General features: G+C 39.6%; 1 protein-coding gene, 1 non-coding gene and 1 pseudogene across 2 annotated transcripts; all 3 read right to left on the reverse strand.

Annotated features, from left to right (window-relative positions):
• Positions 1-1,453: 1,453 nt before the first annotated feature.
• On the reverse strand, positions 1,454-1,561 carry LOC122274862. The gene has a single exon (XR_006228402.1). It is a non-coding gene; the product is annotated as a small nucleolar RNA R71 (small nucleolar RNA).
• Positions 1,562-10,289: 8,728 nt separating this feature from the next.
• Positions 10,290-21,276, reverse strand: LOC122274387 (annotated as a pseudogene).
• A 1,060-nt stretch (positions 21,277-22,336) lies between these two features.
• LOC122274388 (uncharacterized mitochondrial protein AtMg00810-like) lies at positions 22,337-23,026 on the reverse strand. Its single transcript, XM_043083429.1, has one exon. The coding sequence runs from the start codon at positions 23,024-23,026 to the stop codon at positions 22,337-22,339; it is 690 nt and encodes a 229-aa protein (XP_042939363.1).
• Between the last annotated feature and the right edge of the window lie 4,385 nt (positions 23,027-27,411).

A 27,411-nucleotide genomic window follows, 5' to 3' on the forward strand; every position in this document is an offset into this window, starting at 1 on the left:
GAGGCAGATCTGAAGAGAGGAGAAAATCACTTCCATGGCCACCGTTCGCTTCAGTTTTCTCTGGAGATTTTTATTGTCCATTATATTTATGGGTAACTAAATTCTCAAGTAGGGTTAGGGATGAACTTGCACATTAGATGATATTTCTAATTTATTTTTAATTCATGTATTTGATTTTCAATTGCTAAAACTCTTTTGTTTTATCATTCTCAATTCATCGTTGATGTTTTCTTCTCCGAATAATCATAGAATTTATTGTGTTTATGGATTCAGTCATGGTTTTTCTATTGAATGGATTAGTTCTTTGATTATGTTTGGATCAATTATTTATCTATATTGATTTAGTTTTTTGCTGCAATATCGCTTCCTGAGTATATTGTCGTCATTGGATTTTATCAATAGGGGTAGTAATTCATGTTTTTTAAAAGTGGTGAATGTTTTTGCAAAGGGTTACATTTGATTTAAGTCTGGTTTATAAATCTACACCTTCCGATTGGGAATTGCGGGAATTGAGTTCCTAATTGAGTTATCCAATGAATTAAGAATAATTAAAATACCAGATTTGTGCAAGGGATTCCCGACACTCTACTGTTTGTCAAATTTGAGTACTTTTTCTGTTAATCACTTTGCTTCACTTGAATTTACATTTAAAATTAATCTTTGTTCTCTATTACCTATTTAATATTTTTTCTTTAGTTTCTTTGTTCCTCTTGCTATTCTTTTAATTTGTCTCCCTGTGGAATCGACACCCCAAAGCTGTGCTACAACTACCGCGTTATTCTTTTGGCATAATCAAATTTTGGCGCCGTTGCCGAGGAGACGGTAGAAGAATTGTGTGATAGTTTTTCTTTTCAACAGTTTGTAAAGGCTTTAACTTCGTTCCCTATTTTAGCTTGCAGCATCTTTTTTTTATTTTCTTTTTCTTTTTGTAGTTTTTTTTAGTGTTGGGTTTTTCTCTACCTTGCATGCACAGGTATAGAGACGCCTTGAGTCGGTTTGCTTGTAGACCTGTGTTAGAGTCAAAGTTTAATTTTTCTGATCATTTGTTTGATAATTCTTCTAATTATGAGAAAATGAGTGAACACGAAGATCAACCCACTAGGACCCTTCAGGATTATCTCCACCCTACACGCATAGCCACACCATCATGCATCATGTTTCCAGCTAATATTCGCCAATTGGATTTTAAAACAGGGATGATACAGTTACTCCCTACTTTTCATGGCTTGGAAAATGAAAATCCATATGTGCACATTAGGGAGTTTGAGGAAGTAGTTGCGACTTTTCATAGTCAAAATGCAACTGATGACATTGTGAGACTTAAGTTCTTTCCTTTCTCTTTGAAAGATAGAGCTAAGAGTTGGCTATACTCATTGAGACCACGATCTATTGGGTCATGGAATGAGATGACTCAGGTCTTCTTTAATAAATAATTTCCCCAACATAAGACCAATGCTTTAAAAAGGCAAATCTCCACCTTTGTACAAAAGGACAGTGAGACTTTGTATCAGTCTTGGAAGAGATTTAAGGAGCTATTGAGTATGTGTCCTCACCATGGGTAAGAGAATTGGCGCTTAGTGAGCTATTTTTATGAAGGACTTACACCTAGAGAGCGTCAATTTGTGGAGATGATGTGTAATGGTGAGTTCTTACAGAAATATCCTGATGAGGCCATAGAATACCTCAATGAGTTTGCTGAAAAAGCTCACACTTGGACTGGACCTAGTGCTACTGAGAGCACAAATAGGTCACGACCTGCAGGAAACCTAAATGGTAGTGAAATTTACCATCTCATGGAAGAAGATAACCTAAAGGCTAAGGTTGAGATGCTCACTAGGGAGCTAGAGGTGTTGAAGAATAAAGACTTAAAGCCAACACACGTGGCTAATCATGCAGAGTCTTTTAGACCATGTTTTGTGTGTGGCAGGGTAGATCATCTTGCCCAAGAGTGTCCCACATTTGCTGAGATGAGAGGGATGTATGAGGAACAATGTAATGCCTTAGGTATGTACATGAAGCCTGTTGCACCTTTCTCTGATACCTACAATCCTAGGTGGCGTAATCACCTCAATTTTAGCTGGAAGTCTGAAAACCAGCCGCCTGCACAACCCCCTAGATCATATCCTACACCATATCATGCACCTTCATCTTCTAGGAGTCCTTTAGAAGACACTTTGCATGCTTTTATTGAGGCACAGAGTAAAACTAATCAAAAGTTTGAATCTTTGATTATGCAGGTTGTTGAAGAAAACAAAGAGATAAAGAGTCATATATCCAAGATAATTGTGACGCCCCCAAATCCCCACGCCCGAACACGGGGAAATCGAGACGTCCGGATGGTGACAACCCGGGTCACCATCCCATCGACGGGTGACAAGTGTGTGCAAAGGCAACAAATGTGCACGAAAGAACACGCAGCGGATAACGAAAGTCATAACTAAGTACCAGAATTTTCTTAACGTAATACAAGCTGTTTAAAACGTACATAGATAAAATATTACAAAAAACACAAATACAGTTTTAAACAAAGATAAAACATAGCATCAGCAACCCGGCGGAGCCGCATCCTCGGGCTCAGCCTCCTCCTCCTCCTCCTCGAACTCTGCACCAAAAGCTACGGAACCAAAAATGGTACCGCAGGTAAGTAAAACCCAAACACTACCAGATAAAAACACATAGAACTCAAACAATATGCATGAAACATGCCCAATGCACAAAGCCCATAAAACATAGTTTTCCACACACGCCAAAAATCCCATTTGGCATCTCAAACCATTATCCAATTTTAACCGCATGCACCATGACCTCCCCTAGGGGTCATCCGCACACCCTGGCTCCAGTGCCACACCGCAGAATACCACTACGCATGTGACACCTAACGAGCGATGCCCAGTTCCGCACCCCGCGCGTTCGTAGCCAAGCATCCTCTAGCCCTCGCCAGCGAAGGGCCACGGAGTCGGTGAGTAGGGCGATGCCCGGTTCCGCGCCCCGGCGCGTTCGTAGCCAAGCATCCCACAGTCCCGCTCCCGTCGTCTAGCGACAACTCAGGGGACATCACTCAGTTTATTCCGATCCCGAGTGACCAGAGGAGCTCCACCTAGATAATAACCCATCCCGGCTTGGGCTCGTGATACACCCGCATCCGTAATACACTTACGCCAATACACAGGCTTTTCACACAATTCCACAAACACACGTGCATGCACCATGCAATGCCATAACAATGCATAATAAAATAATCAAACAACATAAAACAATTAAACAGGCAACTCCGTCCTCCATCCATCCGACCCCCGAAACTCCTCGGACTCAGTCCGGAATCAACAACCAACAACAATAAATAAATTGAATGAGCGATATATATTTAAATCTGAAAATAGGGTTTGGAAAATACTTACAGCGCTATATGGCAATTTTAGAAAACAAGCGGCGTTGCAAACGGCGGCGAAAAAGCAACGTCATAGTGAAAATTCACTGTGGCCGTGGGTTTGAAAAATCCACTTTTGAACGGGGACAAACTAGGACATGAAATTGATAGGGAATGGTCTAGGGATGGTTGTGAAGCTATTGGAAGTGATGAACGGTCGTGGGTGGCGGCGGAATCGCCGGAAAAAGAAAATCGGAGACTAAGCTCGTAGGAGCTGTTCCGGTGGTCGTTGGAGGCCGGAAATGGGTGGGTTAGGACGGCAAGGGACCGGTGATGAAGTTGTGAAGAAATGGTGGCCGGAGGTGGAGCAACAGCGGCGGATCGGAGCAAAATCCGTGGAGGCTTTGGAGGGCTATTCTGGCCAAACGGCCAGCCGGTTGGGGCTGAGCTTCGGAGGGGTGGTGTGCTGGAGGAAGACGAAGAGAATGGGACCGGTGGCGAGCCAAATGGTGGCCGGACGGCGGTGGGCCGGCAGAGAGAAGGTTTCGGCCGTGAGGGAGAGAGAAGAGAGAGAGAGAGCTCGGGGGGGGGGACGACGCGGGAAGCAGGAGGAAAAAAAGAAAAAAAGAAAAAGAAGAAAAAGAAAAAGAAAAGAAGGAAAAAGAGAAAAAGGAAAAAGAAAAAGAAAGGAAAAAGGAAAAGAGATGTAGGGAAAAGAGGAGATCTAATCCTCATTCCGAGAAGTAAAACTAAACCGCCAAAAAGAGATTAAAAACCACAAAACAACTAAAAGAAATAAAACACAACATCAAATAAATTAAAAACTAATTTTAAAACGCAAATAAATTAAAATAATTAAACTAATATATTAATTAAAATAAAAATAATTATTTCAGCGAAAATACACTCAAAAGCGGGTCATCACAATAATGAGCTCCTTGAGTGTGAATGAGCGTGGCAAGTTTCCTTCTCAAGCTCAATCCGCACCCCAAGGTCAGCATATGGCACAAAAAAATTTAAAAGAAGTCAATGTCATTATGACAAGAAGTGGTAAGTCCTTACACATTCCAACAACTGATAAGCAAGAGGATGTTGAAGAGGAACAAAGCAATGATAGCACCGAGTTCGCCAAGGATGCCGAGGTAATCAAGAGTCCAGTTAAGGTACCATTTCCTCAAGCTTTAAAATCTGGTATGCGAACTTTGGATCCTAGTAATGAAATCTTGGAGAACCTCAGGCAGGTAAAGATTAACCTTCCTCTTTTGCATGTTATTAAACAAGTTCCCACTTATGCAAAAGTTCTTAAAGATTTGTGTACAGTTAAGAGGAAGCACCATGTTAAGAAGACAGCATTTCTGACAGAGCAAGTTAGTGCTCTAATTGAGCAGCGAATTCCTCCTAAGTATAAGGATCCTGGTTGTCCAACCATTGCATGTAATATTGGGAATCATGAGTTTGGGCAAGCATTGCTAGATCTAGGAGCTAGTGTTAATCTAATGCCTTATTCCATTTATTTGCAGCTTGGTTTGGGTGAAATTAAGCCTACTTCTGTCGTGCTTCAGTTGGCTGATCGTTCAGTTAAGAAACCGAGAGGGATAGTTGAGGATGTTTTGATCCAAATTGACAAGTTTTATTATCCTGTTGATTTCTTAATTTTGGACACTCAATCAGTTGTTGAGTCTAACTCTAAAGTTTCTCTCATATTATGTAGACCTTTCCTTGCTACGGCTAATGCACTTATAAATTACAGGAATGGGTTGATGAAGTTATCTTTTGGAAACATGACCATGGAGGTCAACATTTTCCATATTGAGAAGCAGCCAACAGATGACGAGTGCCACCAAACGTATATGATTGATGCACTCATAGACAAGGGAGTTCACACAACTCATGATTTTGATCCCCTTGAATATTCCCTTGTGAATTCTGAGTTTAATACATCTTTTAGTGATTCATCTGATGTTATTGATATTTGTGCTGTTTTTTATGAAACTCAGGATTATGGCACACAGGTTTGGCAACAGAAATTTGAGTTGCCTAAGAAATGTGGAAAACAGATTCCTGTAAGTATGAAAGCACCAAGAGTTAAATTGAAATCTTTGCCTAAATCTAAAGTCTATAAGGTTAAAATGAATACGTTTTATGATAAAAATATTCTTAGGAAGAGGTTTAAACCTAATGACCGAATATGCTTATATGATTTTGGATCTCACAAGCACAAAGGAAAACTTCGGTTTAGGTGGACTGACCCATTTCTAGTGAAAAATGTTTTTGTAAATGGGGTGGTAGAAATAGAGGATCCTAAGGATGGTCGGATCTTTAAAGTAAATGGTCAACGCCTTAAAATATTAATTGATAGGCAAGTTCCGAAAGTGGAAGACATTCCACTTGTGGATCCAGTCTATCAACCTTGACCACACTACCAAGGTATGTGTTTCTTTATTTATTTTGTTTTGCTTTGTTTTGTTTTTGTTTTTTCTTATTTTCTTTCTTTTCCTTTTTGTTTGCTGTTGTTTTCTTTGTTTTTGATTGCAGGATAGTTTCATTTCATCATTTCAGATTACCATCTTTGGTGTTTAGGGAGCTACTCACGTCACTCATCAGGTGTATTCTACTATTTTCAGTTACTCCCCATTCAATTTTGATTCTCAAACATTGAGGACAATGTTTCATTTAAGTTGGGGGGTGGTGGTGCAAATTCAGTATTTAAAATGCTTGTTGGAACTCTGTGGCATATTTTCATGTGTCAATTTTTTTTTTAATTTGCAACACACGTACATCATTTTCACATGTGTACTTATTCTCATTCATAGTCATCTTCGTGAATTCACCAAACCCACCAAATCATTTTTTGCTGAAACATTCACAGAATTCTTAATGCACTTATCCAAGTTTTGTGGTAAGATGGCGGTTTGACACATGTAGGTAGAGAACTCTTTTGCTTAAGTATTCATGTGGGTTTGGAGAGGATTGAAAGCATACAAATGCAGTAAATTGTGATAAGCGTTCATTGATCTGTTGGATTGGGCACTTCTTTTGAGAATATCATTACATGGTTTGCAGTACAATGGTGGATATACTTGGGATATGACGAAGGTCAACTTAGGATTAACGTTTGAGCCTTTCAAGCTATCCTTTCCATCATAGACCCCTAGTAGCCAACTTTGAGCCAATAAAACACTTGTAGCTTTTTCTTTTCATATACCCATATCATCCATGCCTCTCCACATTGGAGTATAACCTATACACATATTTTCTTACCCTTTTTACTTCCAAGTGTATACTAGGTGTGGAATTTGTATTTTCTTTCTTTAACTTTATCATTTTCAATTAAAAAAAAAAAGAAAAGAAGAAGACGACAGAAAAAAAGAGAAGAGTACAAGTTGCAAAGTGTTCAATTGAGTGAGCTCCAAAAAAAAAAAAAAAGGTTGGTATAGATGGAAAGAATACAAAAGTGGCATGTGTTTGTCCATCAAATTGTTGAAAAAAAAAAGGAAGAAGAAAGAAAAGCATTATTATTTGATGATCTGAAAAGTTGGAGAGTATATTAAGTGAGAAGTGTGGTCTATTGAGATATTTAATAAAATTCCATTTATATGTACTTGGAAGTTTTTGAATCCCTTTCATCTTTTTTTTTTTATATAACCCCAAAACCAAGCCACATTACAACATTTTGTGTTGACCATTCTGATCCTAAATAAACTGTTGGAAAGATTGATGGAAGTCTCATTTGTTAGTGTTCCTATCATAAGATCAATGTTTGCTTGTTGCTTGTATATAATTGCCTAATTTTCTATGAGAGTGTATATACACCCATTGTCAACTCAATAGAGAGAGCCCTTACACGAAACACTATTATACCCGTGAGTTATGGAGTTGAACCTTTTGCTTAAGATGTTCTTGATGTTGAATGTGTCAAGGTTAGTGGTACGATGGTTATGGCTTGGAGAACACACACACACTCTGTGGATTGCTATAAGTGGATTGATCTTGATGGGTTATTGGATTCCTTAGATTGTTTTGATATGTGAATCTGGAAAGTGTGACTTGATGTCCTTTATGTATGATTTTCTTTGGTCTCTTTCGTTGTTTTGACATAAAAATTGCTAGGGACTAGCAAGGAGTAAGTTGGGGGGTGTAATGAGTGTGCGAAAGTGCACTCTATATACCCTATTATTGGACTAAAATGCTAAAATGTGAATAGAAATCATAGGAATTAATGTGTATTCTTAAATTGAATTTCTATTTACGTTGGGATACTCCTAAGCAATTTTTTTATGTCTAATTTCAGAGTTTATAAAAGAGCAAGTCAAGCCCAGTCAAATTCAAAGGAGGACATTCATGGAGTTTGAGAGCAATTTGGAAGAAAAGAAAAAGAAAAAAAATCACAAAATGAAACCACAAGAAGTCCAAGTCCGAAATTCGCTAGGAGACAGTCTGGACATATTTTAGTCTTTTGACTGTATCTTTTTACTCATATATCGGATTGATGCAATTCTTGATGCATTGGAAAGCTATCTTAAAGGGCTATAACTTTGTCTCTATAAGAATTTCCAAATTCAAACTCCTGAAGGCTGTACGTGGCTACCAAGATAAGTCCTAAAATTTAGACGATTTTTTTATGCGGAAATCAAGAGGACATTAGGGTTTCTTTCTTACCCTATATAAGCATATCATTAGCACGAAATGGAAGGGAGGAAGAGGCACAAGAGGCAGATCTGAAGAGAGGAGAAAATCACTTCCATGGCCACCGTTCGCTTCAGTTTTCTCTAGAGATTTTTGTTGTCCATTATATTTATGGGTAACTAAATTCTCAAGTAGGGTTAGGGATGAACTTGCACATTATATGGTATTTCCAATTTATTTTTAATTCATGTATTTGATTTTCAATTGCTAAAACTCTTTTGTTTTATCATTCTCAATTCATCGTTGATGTTTTCTTCTCCGAATAATCATAGAATTTATTGTGTTTATGGATTCAGTCATGCTTTTTCTATTGAATGGATTAGTTCTTTGATTATGTTTGGATCAATTATTTATTTATATTGATTTAGTTTTTTGCTGCAATATCGCTTCCTGAGTATATTGTCGTCATTGGATTTTATCAATAGGGGTAGTAATTCACGTTTTTTAAAAGTGGTGAATGTTTTTGCAAAGGGTTACATTTGATTTAAGTCTGGTTTATAAATCTATACCTTCCGATTGGAAATTGCGGGAATTGAGTTCCTAATTGAGTTATCCAATGAATTAAGAATAATTAAAATACCAGATTTGTGCAAGGGATTCATGACGCTCTACTGTTTGTCAAATTTGAGTACTTTTTCTATTAATCACTTTGCTTCACTTGAATTTACATTTAAAATTAATTTTTGTTCTCTATTACTTATTTAATATTTTTTCTTTAGTTTCTTTGTTCCTCTTGCTATTCTTTTAATTTGTCTCCCTGTGGAATCGACACCCCAAAGCTATGCTACAACTACCGCGTTATTCTTTGGGCATAATCACTCCTCATGAGAATAGTGTTTTTAACAAATAATTGCTAGTGCTGCTTCTTAATTTGTAAACCTTTCTTCTAGACCATAGGCCCATCATCCTCAGGCCCACACACGTCCTAGCCCATCACCTTTCTCCTATGCTTAGCTGAAGGGTGATAAAATGTCCCTAGGATCAAGTGGATGATTATGGAGAGATTGAGTCTAAAAAGAATTTTCAACCATTATCGTATTATGGCCCTCATCATCTATTATTCCATTAAGGGCATTAGAAGATACATGTTTCATGCCTGAAATCACTTCCTTCCCATTTTCAGTTTCCAAACTTGAAGTCTCCACCTATAACGGTTTAGATGCTGCAGCACCACCTTGCTCCACCTCGCATGGCCCATTTACCACCACTCCCAGCCATACCCAGGCCCTACGTCCCAGTTGTGTAGCACGTAGCTAGGAACCAAACTACATGCTCTTTGGATCCTTTGAAACATCTATAGAACACTTACGTGCTTCATGAACAATTTCGCCACATGTAAAGCAAAACTTGAGGAGCTTTTCCTAATGAACTGGAATCCAAAACCATTTCCCTTCAACTATTATTGTTCTAACTTGGGTAAGAGGTTTCTTCAAATTGAGGCAAACTTTGAGACATAAAAAGGGACCCCATCCCGGATCATTTTCATCAACCTCCATGTCCTTAACATCCCCTATTGAACTCCCAATTCTAACACCACATACCTTGTTCATGCTGGCCAGCAGAAGATTGTGCAGTTGTAACCAAAATGAAGCATGATCAAACTTCATTTTATTGGGATGAACAAGCCCCTAAAACCTCTTAATAACAAAGATCGCATTGTCAAAGAACCATGGCTTTCCTTCCTCCACCCTCTACTTATGCACGTGATTAGCAAATAAGATAGTGAAAATATTATTCTCAACCCCATTAAAGACTGCATGTTTGCTCAACCGCCAAACCTTGACCATGGTAGATTGAATAATAGATTTTGGGATGACTCGATCAAGCCACACCTTACCAATCAAACATAGTTCCCCCTTACATAAACTATCCTTCGTTGCCTCCCCTCCAAAGTGATAACACCTCCTCCTCTGTCAAATGTAAGTGACTACACAACCCTTCCAATGACTCCATACCACCCACTAAAATAAAAAAGAATAGAAAAAGACAAAGAAACAAGAAATAATATTGAAAGACAAAGGAAACAAGTTGAAGTAGAAACTTCAACAGACTAGAAACACCATCTCGTTCCCTCAGAGATAAAAAGAGAGGAGACTAGGTGCTTCATCCTTGAAGTAGCATAAACTGCAACAAGTTAAATATACACTATTGGAGCTGGAATTACTGGGGCTACTGGCACCAGACTTAGATACGTATATCTTTGAAAGGCTATGATTATAAAGAGATTTTACAAAAATACACTCATAAATTGATATGACTTCATATGATTCATTAGATCTACTTGACAATCTAAAATACCAAATCAAACTTTATTTTTATAAAATTATTTTATGATTAAAAAATTTCTCCGTATCATTTATATTTAACATCCAAAAAGTTAAAATATTTAACAACAAAGTTCCTAGCTAGCTAGGCAGTTGAAGCATTAGTACTAGTGTGAATTGAAACCAATGAGGCATAAAAGCCATCGTTGTTTTTAATCAAATTCTCATGCCTCCCTTTCTCTACAATAACTCCATTTTTAAAAACTGCGATTACATCGGCATTCTTGATTGTGGATAAATCGATGAGCCACCACCACTGTAGTCCGGTTAACCCAAATTTTGTTTAATGCATCTTGAACCACTCTTTCGGACTCGACAACCAGTGCACTGGTAGCCTCATCTAACAATAATATCTTCGGACTTTTGATCATGGCTCGTGCAATGGCTACTCGTTGCTTCTGCCCACCAGACAACTAGACTCCATGCTCTCCTACTGTGGTATCATAACCCTTCGTTTTGGAGGCAAAGAAGGAAAACATATTAGAGTATGATAATGCTAGATATAAAATAAATCATAAAATCTACATCTTCTTGTCACCTTATGTACTTAGGATAAGTAGTGATTTCACTTAGTATCAGAGTCAAGATCTGGAAAAAAAAAAAAAAAAAAAAGCTATATTTGGGGCCATTTGAAACTCACTGTAAATATTTTTATCACAAAAGACTATATTTGTTGCAGGATCGTTGAACAAAACTAAATAATAATAGATTGTTCAAACTAAATAATAAAAGACAAAGGGTCTATTTGGAAACACAAGTATGTACTGCTTTCACAGATAATGAGAGAAATTTAAAAATATGTACTGCTTTGTTTGTCCTGATTACCTTTTGTAAGCCACTAATGAAGCTATGAGCATTTGCCAACTCTGCTACGTCTATAATTTCTATCTCTGTTGCATTTCCTTCTTCCTTTCCATATGCAATGTTGGCACGAATGGTGTCATTAAACAAAACTGGTTCTTGACTCACGAGACCCATTTGCTGCCTCAACCACTTCACTTGAAACTTCTGAATTTCAATTCCATCAAGTTTAATATGACCAGAATCACGATCATAAAACCTTTGCAGCAATGAGATGACTGTGGATTTCCCACTCCCACTTTCTCCAACCGAGGCAACTGTCTGAGGAAAAAAAATTAGTACCAATGTGAATAACTTGTTCGAATCTTTCATGCTAGTTGTTGAAAACACCAAAAGTACAGAACCTTACGAACCTTGTTAGGATGGATAGTCAAGCTGAGGTCATGGAAGATCTGAACATTTGGCCTGCATGGATACTTAAAGCTTACATGACGAAACTCAATTCCTCCCTTGAAATTGTCTAAAGTTATATCGGACTCATCACTTGCATCTATCTTCGATTGCTGGTGTATTATTGCATATATGGAAGAAACAGCATTCTTGACTTTGCCAGTATCTGGACCCATGGAGCTTGTTTGAGAAACTCCCATGGCTGCAAAGGTCAGAGCAAAGAAAACCTGAAAATCAAGCATTCACCATTATTTAACTTAACAAGGTCTCAAGAGTTCATGCCCTTGTTAGATTTCTTGTATTACTGCTCAAATCGTTGGAAAGCCTGATCAAAGAAGAGAAGGAACTCATACTTGGAAAACATCTGAGGATGTTGCTTTCCTTGCCTGAACCAGTTGAGTTCCTGCATAGAAAGAGGTAGCATAGGCAAGAAACAAGAAGCCAAAAGATGTCCCAAATCCTATTCCAGTGATCAAGCCTAGCTTTATCCCGGCCTTCCTTGGGCCTTCACATTTGCTTCTATATAGATTCATCACCTTCTCTTCAGCACAGAAAGAAGCAACTGTTCTTATACTCCCAACTGCATCATTGGCAACTTGGCTTGCTCCCAAATAATAAACTTAAGAGTGATGAAAAATTAGATATATATATATCTATATATATATAAATAGCTCAGTTTAATCAGATGGAGAGTTTTTCTTATATAAAAATCTCAATTGTATACAAAAAATTGTTTTAAGAAGGAGAAATGCTTTGCATCTGCACTAAATCCTTTTATCTGTAGTCACCAAAACAGAAAGAGATAAAAAGGCAAGGAGATGATTAGTTTTAGAGCAGACCTTTGCATCTGCACTGAATCCTTTCATGAACTTTAATTGAGCATATGCATTGATACCAATCAGAGGAATCAATGCAAGGATAATAATTGCCAACTGCCAACTTCCAACAAATGCAATGACTAAACCTGCAACTGCTGAAGCAATAACATCAAGAATCTGACCAAGTGAATCTCCAACAAGAGCTCCCACTCTAGCAGCATCTGCTGAAAGCCTAGCACCAATCGAGCCACATGAGTGCTCAGGCTTATCAAACCAACCAACCTCCATGTGAACCAACTTCTCAAAACACATCAATCTAACACGTTGAATTAACTTGCACCCGGCCACAGAAAAAAGGTATGCTCGTGCTGGAATTGCAAGAAACGATACCACACCAAGGATCACAAAAATGATAGACCAAAAATTTGTGTCCTTTCTCAATTTATGAGGTGGTTCGTAAAATGATTTGATTACCTTGGAGAGCAGCATACCAAATATCGGAAATAATGTGCCATTTAGGATTGCAGCTATAGCCCCAAGAAGAAGAATAGGAATCTCTGGCTTGTTGAGGTAGGCGAGACGGCGGATTGAGACCTTTGGAAAGTTTTCTTCTGGTTCTGTCCACGTATCATCAGGGATGAGGACTTCTATGGGCAATCCAAAGGCTGAGAATGAACGATGGCTGCAACTATTAACAGATGATCCCTGACTTATAGATCTTAGGTGAGACATTCTTTGACTGTATCTCAGACTTGAGTGTCTAGAAGATTCAGCAGTAATTTCTAATCTGTTTTGATCGTCTGATGCCTGTTCCGACTCCTTGTTTACTTCTTTCAAGTGTATGAGTTGCGAGTATGCTCCATTAGGATTGTTGATTAGTTCCGAGTGTGATCCCGAGAAATTAACCAATACGTTTTTTGGTTGATATATATTTAATTATTTATTGTTTAGGACTTCAGATTTCAACCTTGTCTAGAGAATGCAAAGCAATGTAGTTAGAAAGATGACATATTTAGGCAATGAAAAAACACTGAACATTGTCAAATTAACAGGTAGTCGGCTCAATGCTGTAGCATACCCTTTTCAACTATCTTTCCTTGTTGAATGACTGCAATCATATCAGCATTTCTGACTGTACTCAAACGATGGGCAACAATAACGGTTGTTCGATTGACCATGATCCTGTCCAATGCCTCCTGCACAATTCTCTCAGATTCTGCATCAAGTGCACTTGTAGCTTCATCCAGAAGTAAAATTCGAGGGTCTTTTAGAATTGCTCTTGCAATGGCAATTCTCTGCTTCTGACCCCCAGATAGCTGCATTCCATGCCCACCAACCACGGTATCTAGTCCCTGGATTGAAAAATTCCAAGTTAGTAATTAAATGTACAATTTCTATGGTTATGAGGAGGTATATTAATACAATGTCTAAAGTTCCAGTGGAGGCTAAAACTCAAAAAACCTGAGGTAATTTATCAATAAATGTAGCAGCATTTGCAAGTTCAGTGGCAACTCTTATCTCTTCAAAGGTTGTACCATCCTTTCCATATGCAATATTATCCGTAATGCTGTATGCAAACAACACAGGTTCTTGGCTAACAAGACCAATTTTCTGCCTAATCCATTTAAGATGGAAATCTTTGAGGTTAATGCCATCTATCAGAACTTCTCCAGCCTGTGGATCATAGAATCTCTCTATTAGACTTATCACTGTTGACTTCCCACTTCCACTTTGTCCAACCAAAGCTGAAGTTGTGCCTCTATTGATATAAAGAGAGAATCCACTGAATATTTGCTCGTTGGGTCTGGCTGGATAACTGAAGAAGACATCTCTCAACTCAATATCTCCGTGAATATCATCTAAAATCTTTGCCTTTGTGCTATACGTATCTATCTTTGGCTTCCTCTCAATAGTCTTAAACATCTTATATGCAGCAGCTTAACCGGCAACAAAGGCATTTATGCAGGGAGATGTCTCGCCTAGGGACCTGAAACATCCACATGGTAGAAAAAGGCAAGAACTGAAAAATGAAATAAACAAAATACGTTTATATAAATACATCTATTAGGGAGTATTATATTGACAACACAATCACCGGATTCCAATTTGCACAAAATCCTCACCATATTTTCAGCAAGCGTTCTTTATTTGTAATTATTTCCATACTTAGTCTAATTTCCTTACATTTGGTTATTTCCATACTTAGTCTAGTATTTCCGTACTTAGCTATGCATCTTGTAATTATTTAAACCATCCATGTATCATTGTTATGTGCAAGTATTTTGGAATGAAAGTGATTCAACTTTTCAATTCTTGACATAGTATCAGCCTAACCACGATCCCTCCCTACCCGAGTCCTACATGGCCACTTCTTCCTCTTCCCCCTACCTCGTCCATCCTTCTGATTCACCTAGTTTAATTCTTGTTTCTGGCCTTCTTACAGGCAACAACTTCCCAAAATAGCAAAAAGCTATGACCCATGCACTCAATGCCAAGAACAAACTCAGTTTTGTTGATGGCTCTCTCCCCACTCCTGATCCTAGTTCTCCCAAATACAACCAATGGAATCAAACAAAAGACATGGTTCTTACCTGGATTTTAAACTCCATCAACCCATCTCTAGCCAACTCACTTGAATATCACACAAACCCACGTGATGTTTGGGTTGACCTCCAATCTTGTTTCAGCCACGGCAATAACGCCCGCCTCTATCATCTCAAGCGTGCCCTTTCCTCCCTGCACCAAAATACCAACTCCATTCATGAATATTACAACCATATTAAACAGCTATGGGATGAATTAAGCCATCTTCAAAACACCACTGACCTCAAGGATATGCAAAAACAAGCTGATGATGAGCGTGTCTTTCAGTTCCTCCTTGGCCTAAACGACTCCTTTGCCCAACTCAGAACCCAAATCCTTGCTATGGACCCCCTTCCTTCAATCACCAAGTTTTTTCTATTTTATTTCAGGAAGAGCGGCAGTGCCTCCTTCAACTTCAACCACTACCGGCGGATTCCATGGCCTTCGCTGCCAACTCCAGCCACTCATGAAGCCACCTCCGTTGCACCGAGTGTGGAAAACGGGGCCACACGCGTGACCGCTGCTGGAGGGTCATCGGCTACCCACCAGGCCGCGACCCACGCACCAAGCCACCCCTCTCCATCCTCGACAAACCCCCATTTGGTTTCACTCCGGCTGCCAATCAAGCTTCCTGCTCCACCGATTCCCCTCCCCTCCTCGGATTGACGCCGAATCTCTCCCAGCAACTCTTGGACCTGCTCAAACTGAAACCCACTTCTTCAAACTTTGTTGATAACGTTTTTTCTTCTCCTTCTTCCTTCGATCGACGCCGGGACTGGGTTGTGGACAGCGGTGCCAGCGCCCACATGTGCCACGACAGGTGCCTATTTTCCATTTTGGAAACCCCCCCCCCCCCCCTCTTCCCTTTCGATGAAGCTGCTGAATGGCCATACCCTTCCTGTTAAGGGTATCGACACTTGCCCATTATCTCCCTCCCTTACCCTTTTAAATGTCTATTTTATCCCTGATTTTCATTTTAATCTCTTATCTGTCCCTCAGTTTACCACACACAAATTGTATTGTTTCTTTCTCTTCTAAAGATTTTTTTTTCAAGACCCACAGTAGACGAGGCTGATTGGAGCTAGTGATTTTTGCAATGGGCTTTATGTGTATCGGCCCAACAATATTCTGGCTTCTTCCGTGCAATCCACTATGAATAAAGACTTATGGCACCGACGCCTAGGTCATCCTTCTCGCCTTATTTCCCAATTATTTAATCATTCTCATGTTGTTTTGGATTGTGATGTTTGCACACATTCCAAGCACACTCGTTTGCCTTTTTCCTCTACTGATAATAAAAGTACTTTTGCTTTTCATAGAATATTTTGTGACATTTGGGGTGGCTACCACACTTCTTCTATTTGTGGCTCTCATTTATTTCTCACTATTGTTGATGATTTTTCACGCACTACTTGGTTCTATCTTATGCGTTTTAAATCTGAGACATATGCCAATCTCATGCATTTCTTTGCCCTTGTCCAAAATCAATTTAATACCACGGTTAAAAAAATTCGCACTGATAATGGACAAGAATTTCTTTCGCACAAATTTCAAACCTACCTTCATACTCACGGCATTATTCATGAGCGTGTCTGCGTTGAAACTCCTCAACAAAATGGTGTTGCAGAGCGAAAACACAGGCACCTCTTGAATATTGCTCGTAGCCTTCGCTTCCAAGCACACTTACCCCTAAAATTTTGGAGCGAGTGTGTGCTCACTGCAGCATATCTCATTAACCGTACACCCAGTCGCATTCTTCAAAATAAATCCCCTTTTGAACTTCTTCTCCACACCATTCCCAATTATAATCACCTTTGTGTGTTCGGTTGTCTATGTTATGCCCAAACCCTTCGTGCTCATCGAGATAAATTCTCTCCCCGTGCCTCCAAATGTATTTTTCTTGGCTACCCCAGTAACCACAAAGCATACAAACTCTACAATCTAGACACACATACCATTTTTTATTCCCGCGATGTCACTTTCCATGAAGACATCTTTCCCTTCCAAGATCTCCCTGATCTTTCCACCTCACCTTCTCCCATTCTTCCCTTACCTGTTCCCGAACCTCCCTCATTGACCCCATCTCTTCCCCCTCCCATCAATCTCACAACCCCTTCCCCCCTCCCTACTAACATCATGGCATCTTCCTCTCTTCCTCCTCCTTCTCGACCTCGTCGCAATGCCACTCGACCTGCTTACCTCCAGGATTATGTTTGTCCGACTCTACATACAGAGCCCACGGCACCATCACTCGCTGAGTCAACCTCAGGTACTGCTCACCCTTTATCTGCTTTTCTTTCTTATTCTTTTTTCTCATGCTCTCATCTTACATATTTACATGCTCTCACCACTTCTATCGAACCTTCTTGTTATTCTACTGCCCTTCGTCATTCCCATTGGCGCGACGCCATGACTAATGAGCTACATGCCCTTGAAGCAAATTCTACCTGGACACTTGAACCTCTCCTTCCTGGTAAAAAACTCATCGGTTGCAAATGGGTCTTTAAAACCAAGCTCAAAGCCGATGGCTCTGTTGAACGATATAAAGCTCACCTGGTTGCCAAAGGCTACACTCAAGTTGAAGGACTCGATTATCATGAGACTTTGCCCCTGTTACAAAAATGACTATTGTCCGATGCTTGTTAGCTATTGCTGCCACTCAGCACTGGCTCATTCACCCACTTGATGTCAACAATGCCTTCCTCCATGGTGATCTTGATGAAGAAGTGTACATGACACCACCTCCCGGATATTGCCCTAATGGGGAGACTCGTGTTTGTCATCTCCGCAAATCTCTCTATGATCTCAAACAGGCATCCCACAACTGGTTTTTTAAACTAACCACTGTGCTTCTTGATGCAGGTTTTATTCAATCTCAAGCAGATCACTCTTTATTCACCTTGGTCACAACCACGAGTATCACCATTGTGCTCGTCTATGTTGATGATATTCTAGTTGCTGGCAATGATCTCTCTAAAATAGAAGACTTCAAACATGCTCTCTCCACCAATTTCAAAACCAAGGATCTCGGCCCACTCAAATATTTTCTTGGTCTCAAAGTTTTTCGTTCATCAAAAGGCATCTTCCTTAATCAAAGAAAATATGCTCTTGATATTTTGAAAGACAGTGGCCAACTCGGCGCCCGGAACGCTCCCTTCCCCATGGAACAAAACTCGAAGCTCAACAATCAAGATGGCACCCTTCTTCTTGATCCAAGCTCCTATCAACAACTTGTGGGCTGCCTCATCTATCTCACTATCACTCATCCTGATATTGTCTTCACCGTGAACATCCTCAGTCAGTTTTTGCATGCTCCTCGCCTTCCTCACATGCAAGCCGCCACCCGTGTTCTCTGTTACATCAAAGGCAGTTCAGGTCAAGGCATTTTCTTTACATCCTCCAATACCTTACATGTTACTGCCTACACTAATTCTGATTGGGCCAGTTGCCCTACTACCCGCTGCTCCACCACCGGTTTTTTCATTCAGCTTGGCACGACTCCTATTTACTGGCGTACCAAAAAACAAACGACTATCGCCCGCTCTTCCGCTGAAGCTGAATATCGAGCTATGGCTGTCGCCACATGCGAGCTGACATGGTTGAAACAACTCCTCACTGACTTTGGTATCTCTCATCCTGAACCTTTCAGCTTGCATTGTGATAATCAATCTGCTCTACATATTGCCCATAATCCCGTATTTCATGAACGCACCAAACATATTGAGATTGATTGCCACATTATTCGAGATAAGATCCGGTCTGGTCTACTCACTGCAGTCCATACGTCACCACATGAGCAAATTGCAGACATCTTCACTAAAACTTTAGGCCGCGAACTCTTCCATCATTTTCTACGCAAGTTGGGCATTGCGGACCTCCATGCGCCAACTTGGGGGGGAATATTGACAACACAATCACCGGATTCCAATTTGCACAAAATCCTCACCATATTTTCAGCAAGCGTTCTTTATTTGTAATTATTTCCATACTTAGTCTAATTTCCTTACATTTGGTTATTTCCATACTTAGTCTAGTATTTCCATACTTAGCTACGCTCATTGTAATTATTTAAACCATCCGTGTATCATTGTAATGTGCAAGTATTTTGGAATGAAAGTGATTCAACTTTTCAATTCTTGACATATTAGAGCCAAAGAATATTCAAAGTGCACCCAGCTTACGCAAATCCAGTCAACACAGCCGTAATCACATTTAGCACATCACCCCCATTGTATCCTTTATTCAGTATCAATTTCGATCCAAACCATACTGCAATAGCAAAGCTGCCAAATACTACTAACTTAAAGGCGGCAAAACCTAACCCTGAAACCAAGCCTTCATGAACACCAGCTTTGTAATTTGTTTTTAGGAACCTTTCATAGTTCATTACGGCTTGTTTCTCCCTAGTAAATGATACCACCTACACAAGAACCAAATGGTGGATATCAGTAATTTGCTAGAAAATAACTGCAATTTCAACTAAGTTTTACCAAGAGATAAAGTTCATATTCCCCAGGGATAATGCATATATATAGTTCCCACAACATGACATACTGTTCTAATTGAGCTGATTGTTTCTTCAACCACATTGGCTGCATTTGTATAAGCAGCTTGTCCACTGGAAGCTGTCTTAGCTATGACCATTGACATAAGAGCACCAGTTGCCACAAGAAGAGGAAATGAGGCAACATGACAAGGGTAAGAAGCCAGCCTTTGGAAAATGCCACAACAAAACCTCCAATGAATGTTTACATCAGCTACAGAAATTTCCCAACCTACACGTTCAAAAAACTTATGTTGTTTTTTGTCCAATTGTGAATTTTGATGTACAAAGTCAGCAATATAGTACCTTCTCACCCATGGCATCTTGTATGAGAACAGTGTCACCATACATCCTCCCAACCACCTCTCCAGTGTTCGTTTCATTATCAAAAAAAGCCACATCTTGTCTCAAAATAGCCTTCAAGTACAAACCCCGTATTCTCGCAGTTTGTCTCTCCCCTGTGATCATCCAGCAAGCCACCTCTAACAAGAACAAGACAACTTTCTCATTTTTCAGTACCACCTGATTGATGGATGTTTTTAGCGTTCAATAAATTTCTTGTAATATTTTGTTATGGAATCTACTTACGGATGAATCCTCCGGCACCAACCCCAATACCAAGGTAGACTATTTTTAGACAGACCTAAAACATTACCAAGAAACTAATCAATGTCATCTTCAATATCTGACCAACAAATTAGCATATTAGAAACTAGGAGTGTTCAAATGCATTAGATCTTCTAAAAACAATATTAAAGAAGCGCTAGACAAGTTATACTACTACTATTACTAGAGATCATGGCATATTCTAGACTTTCATCAGTGGAGAGGGCTCGATATCCTCTTGAAGCCCATTGGGTAGACCAATGATCATGGGTCACCAAACAGGTTATTGACCCACGGTTTCTTATGAACTCAGCCCACCTCCAGGATCCAATATGTCCTAACCACCGAAAGGGTAACTGACAAAGAGTCCATCAGGCAAAGGAATTGTCATTTAAATACAAATAAACCCTTTATCCCATGACTTGAATTTTGAAGAAGCAATTAAGCTCGCTTTCATATAATAATGGAAGTTGGCTCTATATATACAAAGAACTCATGCATGTGTAGATTATCGATATGTGTAGATTATCTTATTCATTAGTATTGAAGAGAGAGTTTCATTGTAATTACTAACTTAGGCATTGGAGGTGTTTCCATGAATCCCTAAACCACTCTAATCTTTAATTGCAGGTGATCGTGCATGAGGGTGAGAGGCGGTGAAACAAGTCCATAACAATCAGAAAAAGTAGTGAAAAATAAATTGAACGTTCAGCTACAGTTTTCCAACGGCAGATTGGAATTGAACTCGGGAAGCATAGTTTTTACCTTGGAAACTAAAGGAACAATGTCTGTAGTCCTTTCCAAACTATTGATCATTTCCCCGAAGAATACAGTTATTAGGGGCAGACCTAAGCCATTTCCAATGGCCCCCATTGTACCAGCAATCATCAAGAAAACATCAGTGGAATCTGCAAAAGAGAAAAGCTTAAGAAATGGAACAGTTTTGGAATTCGGATCTCCTCCGGTACTCTTCTTGAAGTCTTCTCGATCACCAATCACATTCGGGCTATTATTCTCAGCTTTTTCTACGTTGTTTTTTAGTTCGGATCCGTCATGTGTGGTTGTTGTTCCGCCGTTCAAGCCATTTTCCATCTCCATTTACACCGTCCACTAAAATAGCACCTTCACAACACAATTTACTACTTAAAAAATGGGGACTAATAGAATCATGGATTATAATGAAAAACAGATCAGAGGCAGCGAAAAAAATAACGAGTCGTATACATGTTTTTCGTTTGTCAGAGTGATCGTTATAAGTAAAAACATACCCGCAAATTTCAGTTTTAAGTCGAATAGATCGCTCAAGACGGGAAATTCTAGCTCACTAAAGTCAAAAGAACAATAGAACAAGCTGTAACAAGGTGAGAGAGACAGAGACAGAAATAGAGAGATATGCGGTATGTCATTTGGTGGTCATGAAACATAAATGAAAAAAAAAAAAGAAAGAAGGAAAAGAAATGAAACTTCAGAGCCCAAGTGATAAATATTTTCTCAATGGAAGCCTGCACAACAGAAAATATTCCAACGAAAACATCTCTGAGTCATTCCTCTAAGGGTGTAAGAAAACAGGGTCATGTGCTGAAAATGGAGGACCTTTTAGGTGGGTGTAGTCAGGGAATGTAGAGCAGAAGTAATCTTCTGTTTCAATGCCAGTGAAAAACAATTACAACAAGGTGCTTTTGTAAAACCTCTTCAACCGTGAGAGTCTTTGAGAGTCTTATTGTATTTATACACTCGTATATTGTATCAATACATGAGAGTTTGTGCTGATTGGAGGCCTAGGATACATACGGTAAAGGAAAGTAATTATATTACAATAAAGATATTAGTCGTTGCATGATCTGGAGGATGGGCTGGCTATTCCATAATTTGTGGATGTAATCTTGCTTGTAGCCATTGGTTCTTTGTATGGGAGGTAGCCGTTTGGTTCTTCACAAGGTAAGTTTTCTTCTGACTTGTTTGTGGTGTTAATATGCCCCCGCAAACTATGCTGAGGGACGAGGCCAAGTTTGGTCCGAAGATTAATAAGAGCAGGGCGGCCAAGCGGTTTGGTAAACATATCGGCAAGTTGATTAGATGCTGAGACATGCCGAGTGTGAAGAAGTCCAAGAGCAACACGTTCACAAACATAGTGATAATCAATTTCAATATGCTTGCTTCAAGCGTGAAAGACAGGATTAACAGTCATGTAGAGAGCACTAATATTATCACAGAGTAACAACGGCATGGAGGTGAGGTGAATGCCAAGATCACGTAATAGGAACGATATCCAAGTGAGTTCGGCAGTTGTATGGGCCATTGCACGGTACTCAGCTTCAGAGCTTGATCGAGAGACTGTGTGTTGTTTTTTTGCAGACCAGGAGATACAGTTGCTTCCAAAAAAGACACAGTAGCCAGTGGTGGAGCGTCTAGTAGTAGGACAACCTGCCCAATCTGCATCAGAAAATGCATAGAGATCAAGAGTAGAATGGGAACTAAAATGAAGACCAAGGTCTACAGTGCCTTTTAAATACCGAAGAATACACTTGACCATTTTATAATTTGCTTCAGTAGGTGAATGCATGAATTGAGAGACAAAATTAACACTATAAGAGAGGTCAAGATGAGTAAGGATAAGATATTGTAGAGCACCAACAATACTACGGTAGTGAGCAGGGTCAGAGAAGGGTATCTGAGAGGTAAGACCTTTGGTCCGTGGCATCATGAGAGTGCCCATAGGTTTACAGTCATGCATCTTATCGCGTTCGAGAATATCAAGAGTATATTTGGTTTGAGAGAGGGTAAGGCCTTCAGCGGTGGGACTGATTTGGATGCCAAGGAAATAGTGAAGAGGGTCAAGGTCTTTCATGGCAAATTGACTATGAAGAGTGGAAATAAATTCAAGAAGATACGCAGTAGAGGAGCCAGTCAATAAAATATCATCAACAAGAGTAAAATAAGAGTATCACGCGAGGAATGACAAACAAATAAAGAAGAATCAGTAGTGCTACAAAGAAAGCCATGAGTTAATAAAAAACTGCTAAATTTGTCAAACCAAGCATGAAGAGCCTGTTTGAGACCATAAAGAGCTTTATTTAATTTGCAAACATAAGAAGAATGAGTTGGATGAATAAAACCTGGAGGTTGTTCCATGTAAATAGATTCCTGAAGATCACCGTGAAGAAATGCATTTTTGACATCCAATTGTCAAATACTCCAGCGGTTGATGAGAGCAATTGTGAGAACAATGCGAATAGTACTGGGTTTGATAACAGGGGAAAGGGTCTCATGGTAATTTATGCCGTCTTCTTGATGAAAACCTTTAGTTACTAAGCGAGCTTTTAACCGATCCAATGAGCCATCAGCTTTAAGTTGCCTTTTGAAAATCCATTTACAACCTATAATAGACATAGTAGAATCACGAGGGGCAAGAGTCCAAGTGTTATTCACACGTAAGGCATGTAACTCATCATGCATTGCTTGTAACCAACCAAGATGTTTGAGAGCGGAGCGAATGGATTTAGGCTCAGTTGGAATGGGAGTAAGGTCATGCAAGTAGGCATATTTGGGGTTAGGCTTACGAATGTCAGACTTAGACCGTGTGACAATGGTGGTAGCAGGGGTCACTGATGAAGTGGTGGAAGGATCAGTGGGTAGCAGGGGTACTGTGGCGTCAGCACCAGAGGATAGAGATGTAATATAGGTAGGCTACTAGCACTAATGGTGGGTGATGCAAGTGTAGGGGAAGGGGCGGAAGTGGATGGAAGAGGAATATCCGCGGCTATGGGAGATGCGGGACCAACTTCGAGTATGGTGGAGTTAGAGAAAGGGGTAGGAGGAGTGATCCACATATCAAACGTGGAGAGGACTGGCTCGGTAGGTGAGGGTAAGTGAAGGTTACCAAGGTGTTTAAAAGGAAAAGTGGACTCATCAAACAAAACATGACGTGAGATGAATGTACGACCAGAGGGAGGGTGATAGTATTTGTAACCTTGATACTTATCACTGTATCCCATAAAAACACAAGGTAAGGTTTTAGGATCAAATTTATTTTTTTTCGTATCCCAAGTGTAAGGAAAACATTTTGAGCCAAACACACGTAAGGAACTATAGTCAGCATAGGTGTCGTGAAGGATGGAAAAGGGTGATTGCAAATCAATGGTGGTGGAAGGGAGGCAATTAATAAGAAAAGTGGCAGTGGCAAAAGCTTCAACCCAGAAGCGTTTTGGAACGCTACTATGAAAAAGCATGGTCATCCCAAGTTCACGAATAGTACGATGGCGTCATTCAACCATACCATTTTGTTCAGGAGTATGAGGACAAGAATACTGATGAATAATACCTTATTTTTGTAAATGGAATGTAAATTGGCGATTAGCAAATTCATCACCGCATCAGTTTGAAAAATTTTAATTTTTTTGCAGAATTGTTGCTCAACATATTTCTCAAAAAGTAAGAATGCAGGGAAAAAATCAGATTGTTTGCGTAGAGGAATAAACCACATAAATTTAGAAAAAGCATCAACTAAGCATGCATAATAATAAAATTTTCCAACAGAAACTACAGGAACTGGACCCCATAAATCATAATAAATTTTATCAAACGCATTATGAGTAATATTAGTAGATGGTAAAAAAGGAAGTTTGCAAAGTTTGCCTAATTGGCAACTATCACAAAAAGAATTTTTAGAAGAGCCAGAAACTTGAATAAGGCCTTTTGATTTTAAGACTTGTAAAGAAGATGCCTGAGGATGTCCCAAATGCTAGTGCCAAACATCTTCAGGGACACGTCGGAATCGAGTGGAAAAGTGAGCTTCGTACAGAGGAGAAACAACATAGAGGTTACCCTTTTAGCGTCCGGTCAACAGGATGCGGTTGGTCTCCTGTTCCTTAACAACAAAACCAACACCATAAAATTCGCAGTTATAAGGATAATCAGTTGGAAGTTGCCCAATAGATAAAAGATTTTTGGCCAATGCAGGAACTAATAAAACATCACATAATTTAATTTTAGTAATGCCATTATCAAGATAAGTATGTATCACCAATATGAGTAATAGCATGAGAACTGCCATCTCCAATAATAACAACGTCATTACCAAAATAGCGACGTAAATTTTCGAGTATACCTGGGTCGCTGGTCATATGAGCAGATGCACTGGTGTCAGCCGTCCATTCAACATCATGAGAAAAATTCTCAAGAGTCATCGCCACAAGTGCATGAGGAATATCCTTAGGTTGATAAGAGTGATTGAACTGATTCCAACATTTAAGAGCAACATGGCCTTTTTTTCCACAAATTTGACAGCTTTCATTACAGTTAGAAGTGGGGCCTTTGTTAGGGAGCTAGTCATGAGTATCACGTGGGTTAGACCCACTGGGGTTTGGTGCAAAATGCACGTTTTGAGGGTCATCTCCAGAGGAAGGCCTCACGGACTGGTTAGAGGGCTAAAACCCTCAACCCTTTGAAGAGAAAGACCGATTCTGAGATCAGTTGTTGTTTCGGACCAAATTTACATGGTGTAACAATCGTGAGGGACACCACTTCGCCAAGGAGAGGCTGGACCATACCTTTGGCAATATGGCTTGGACTAGGCAATTCACTAAATGCTGGATCACTGCTTTGGTTGCACAGACTTTTGATCACTATCCTATCCTATTTTCAATGAGTAGCGAGATGAGAAGAGGGCTTTTGAAGGAGGAGGAAGAGTCAAAATTTTTAGATATGAGGTCAATTGGGACCAGAGGGAAGAATGCAAGGGTATTATCCAAAATAGTTGAGACCAACAGCATAACTTGCAAGGCTCTTTCCTGGGGAGAGTGCAATTGAACTTAAGGAGATGCAAGGATTCATTGATGCAATGGAATAAAAACACAATCTGCAAGCATAGAAAAGAAGTTCAGGATAAGCTCAAGCAATTGTCCAAGCTTCAAAATGTCAATGATGGTGCCCATACAGTGGCTGTAAAGCAGATTCAAAAGGAAGCTGATTTTTTATTGGAAGGGGACAACACAAAATGGAAGCAAAGGGCTAAACAGTTATGGCTTAAGGAAGGTGATAGAAATACCCAGTATTTCCACCAAAGTGCAACCCAGGGAAGGAAATTTAATGAGATTAGAAGAATTATAAAGGAGGATGGAGGTGTGGCAAGTAGTGAAGAAGACATTGCTGAAACTTTCTGTTTGCACTACCAAAGCCTATTTTCTTCTTCTAACCCTGTTAATATTGCAGATTGTTTGGCCTATGTGGAGCATAAGGTAGATGAGGAAATTAACAACATGTTATCAAAAGAATTTACAAAAGAAGAAGTCCATGCAATTTTTTTCCAAATGAACCCCTTGGGGTCTCCTGGCCCAGATGGTTTTTCAGCAGTCTTCTATCCAAAACATTGGGATACAGTGGGTGGTGACTTTATTAAAGCTGTGCTCGAGGTCCTCAATTTTGTAGGTGATATTGGCAGTATCAATGAGACATATATAGTGCTAATTCCTAAGATCAAAAAGCCACAAACTGTTACTGATTATAGACATATCTCTTTGTGTAATGTACTGTGCAAAGTGATATCTAAAGTCCTTGCCAACAAGCTTAAACTTATACTTCCTCGAATTATATCCGTTACACAAAGTGCCTTTGTGCCTGGAAGGTTGATCCTTGACAGTGTTATTGTGGGTTTTGAGACCTTGCATTTGATGAATTCTAAAGGGAAGGGGCAACAAGGGTATATGGCTTTGAAGTTGGACATGAACAAGACTTATGATAGAGTAGAGTGGAGTTTTTTGGCTGAGGTCATGAGCAAGTTGGGCTTCAATGGCAGATGGATTAGGTTGGTTATGAAGTGTGTTGAATCTATTTCTTATTCCCTGCTCTTTAGTGGCTCTCCTCAAGGCTAGTTCCAACCTACTAGGGGCATAAGACAAGGGGATCCTATATCCCCTTATCTTTTTATTTTGGTTGCTAAGGCTCTAAGTTCCCTTTTGAATCATGTTGAAATAGATCCATGGCTTTCCTTTTGGTAGGGGTAATCTCAGCATCAATCACCTCTTCTTTGCTGATGATAGCTTGTTGTGTTGTCGAGCAAATGCAATGGAATGGGCTAAAATTCTTGAAATGCTTTGTCTTTATGAAAGGGCATTAGGGCAAAAACTATACATAGACAAAACCTCCATATTTTTCAGTAAAAACACTAAGAGGTTGACTAAGGAGTATATATTGGGGATGGTTGGGCTCAGATCCACTTCTTGCTATGAAACATAC

The sequence above is a fragment of the Carya illinoinensis genome, chromosome 8 (assembly GCF_018687715.1).
Source record: "Carya illinoinensis cultivar Pawnee chromosome 8, C.illinoinensisPawnee_v1, whole genome shotgun sequence".
Lineage (NCBI taxonomy): Eukaryota > Viridiplantae > Streptophyta > Magnoliopsida > Fagales > Juglandaceae > Carya > Carya illinoinensis.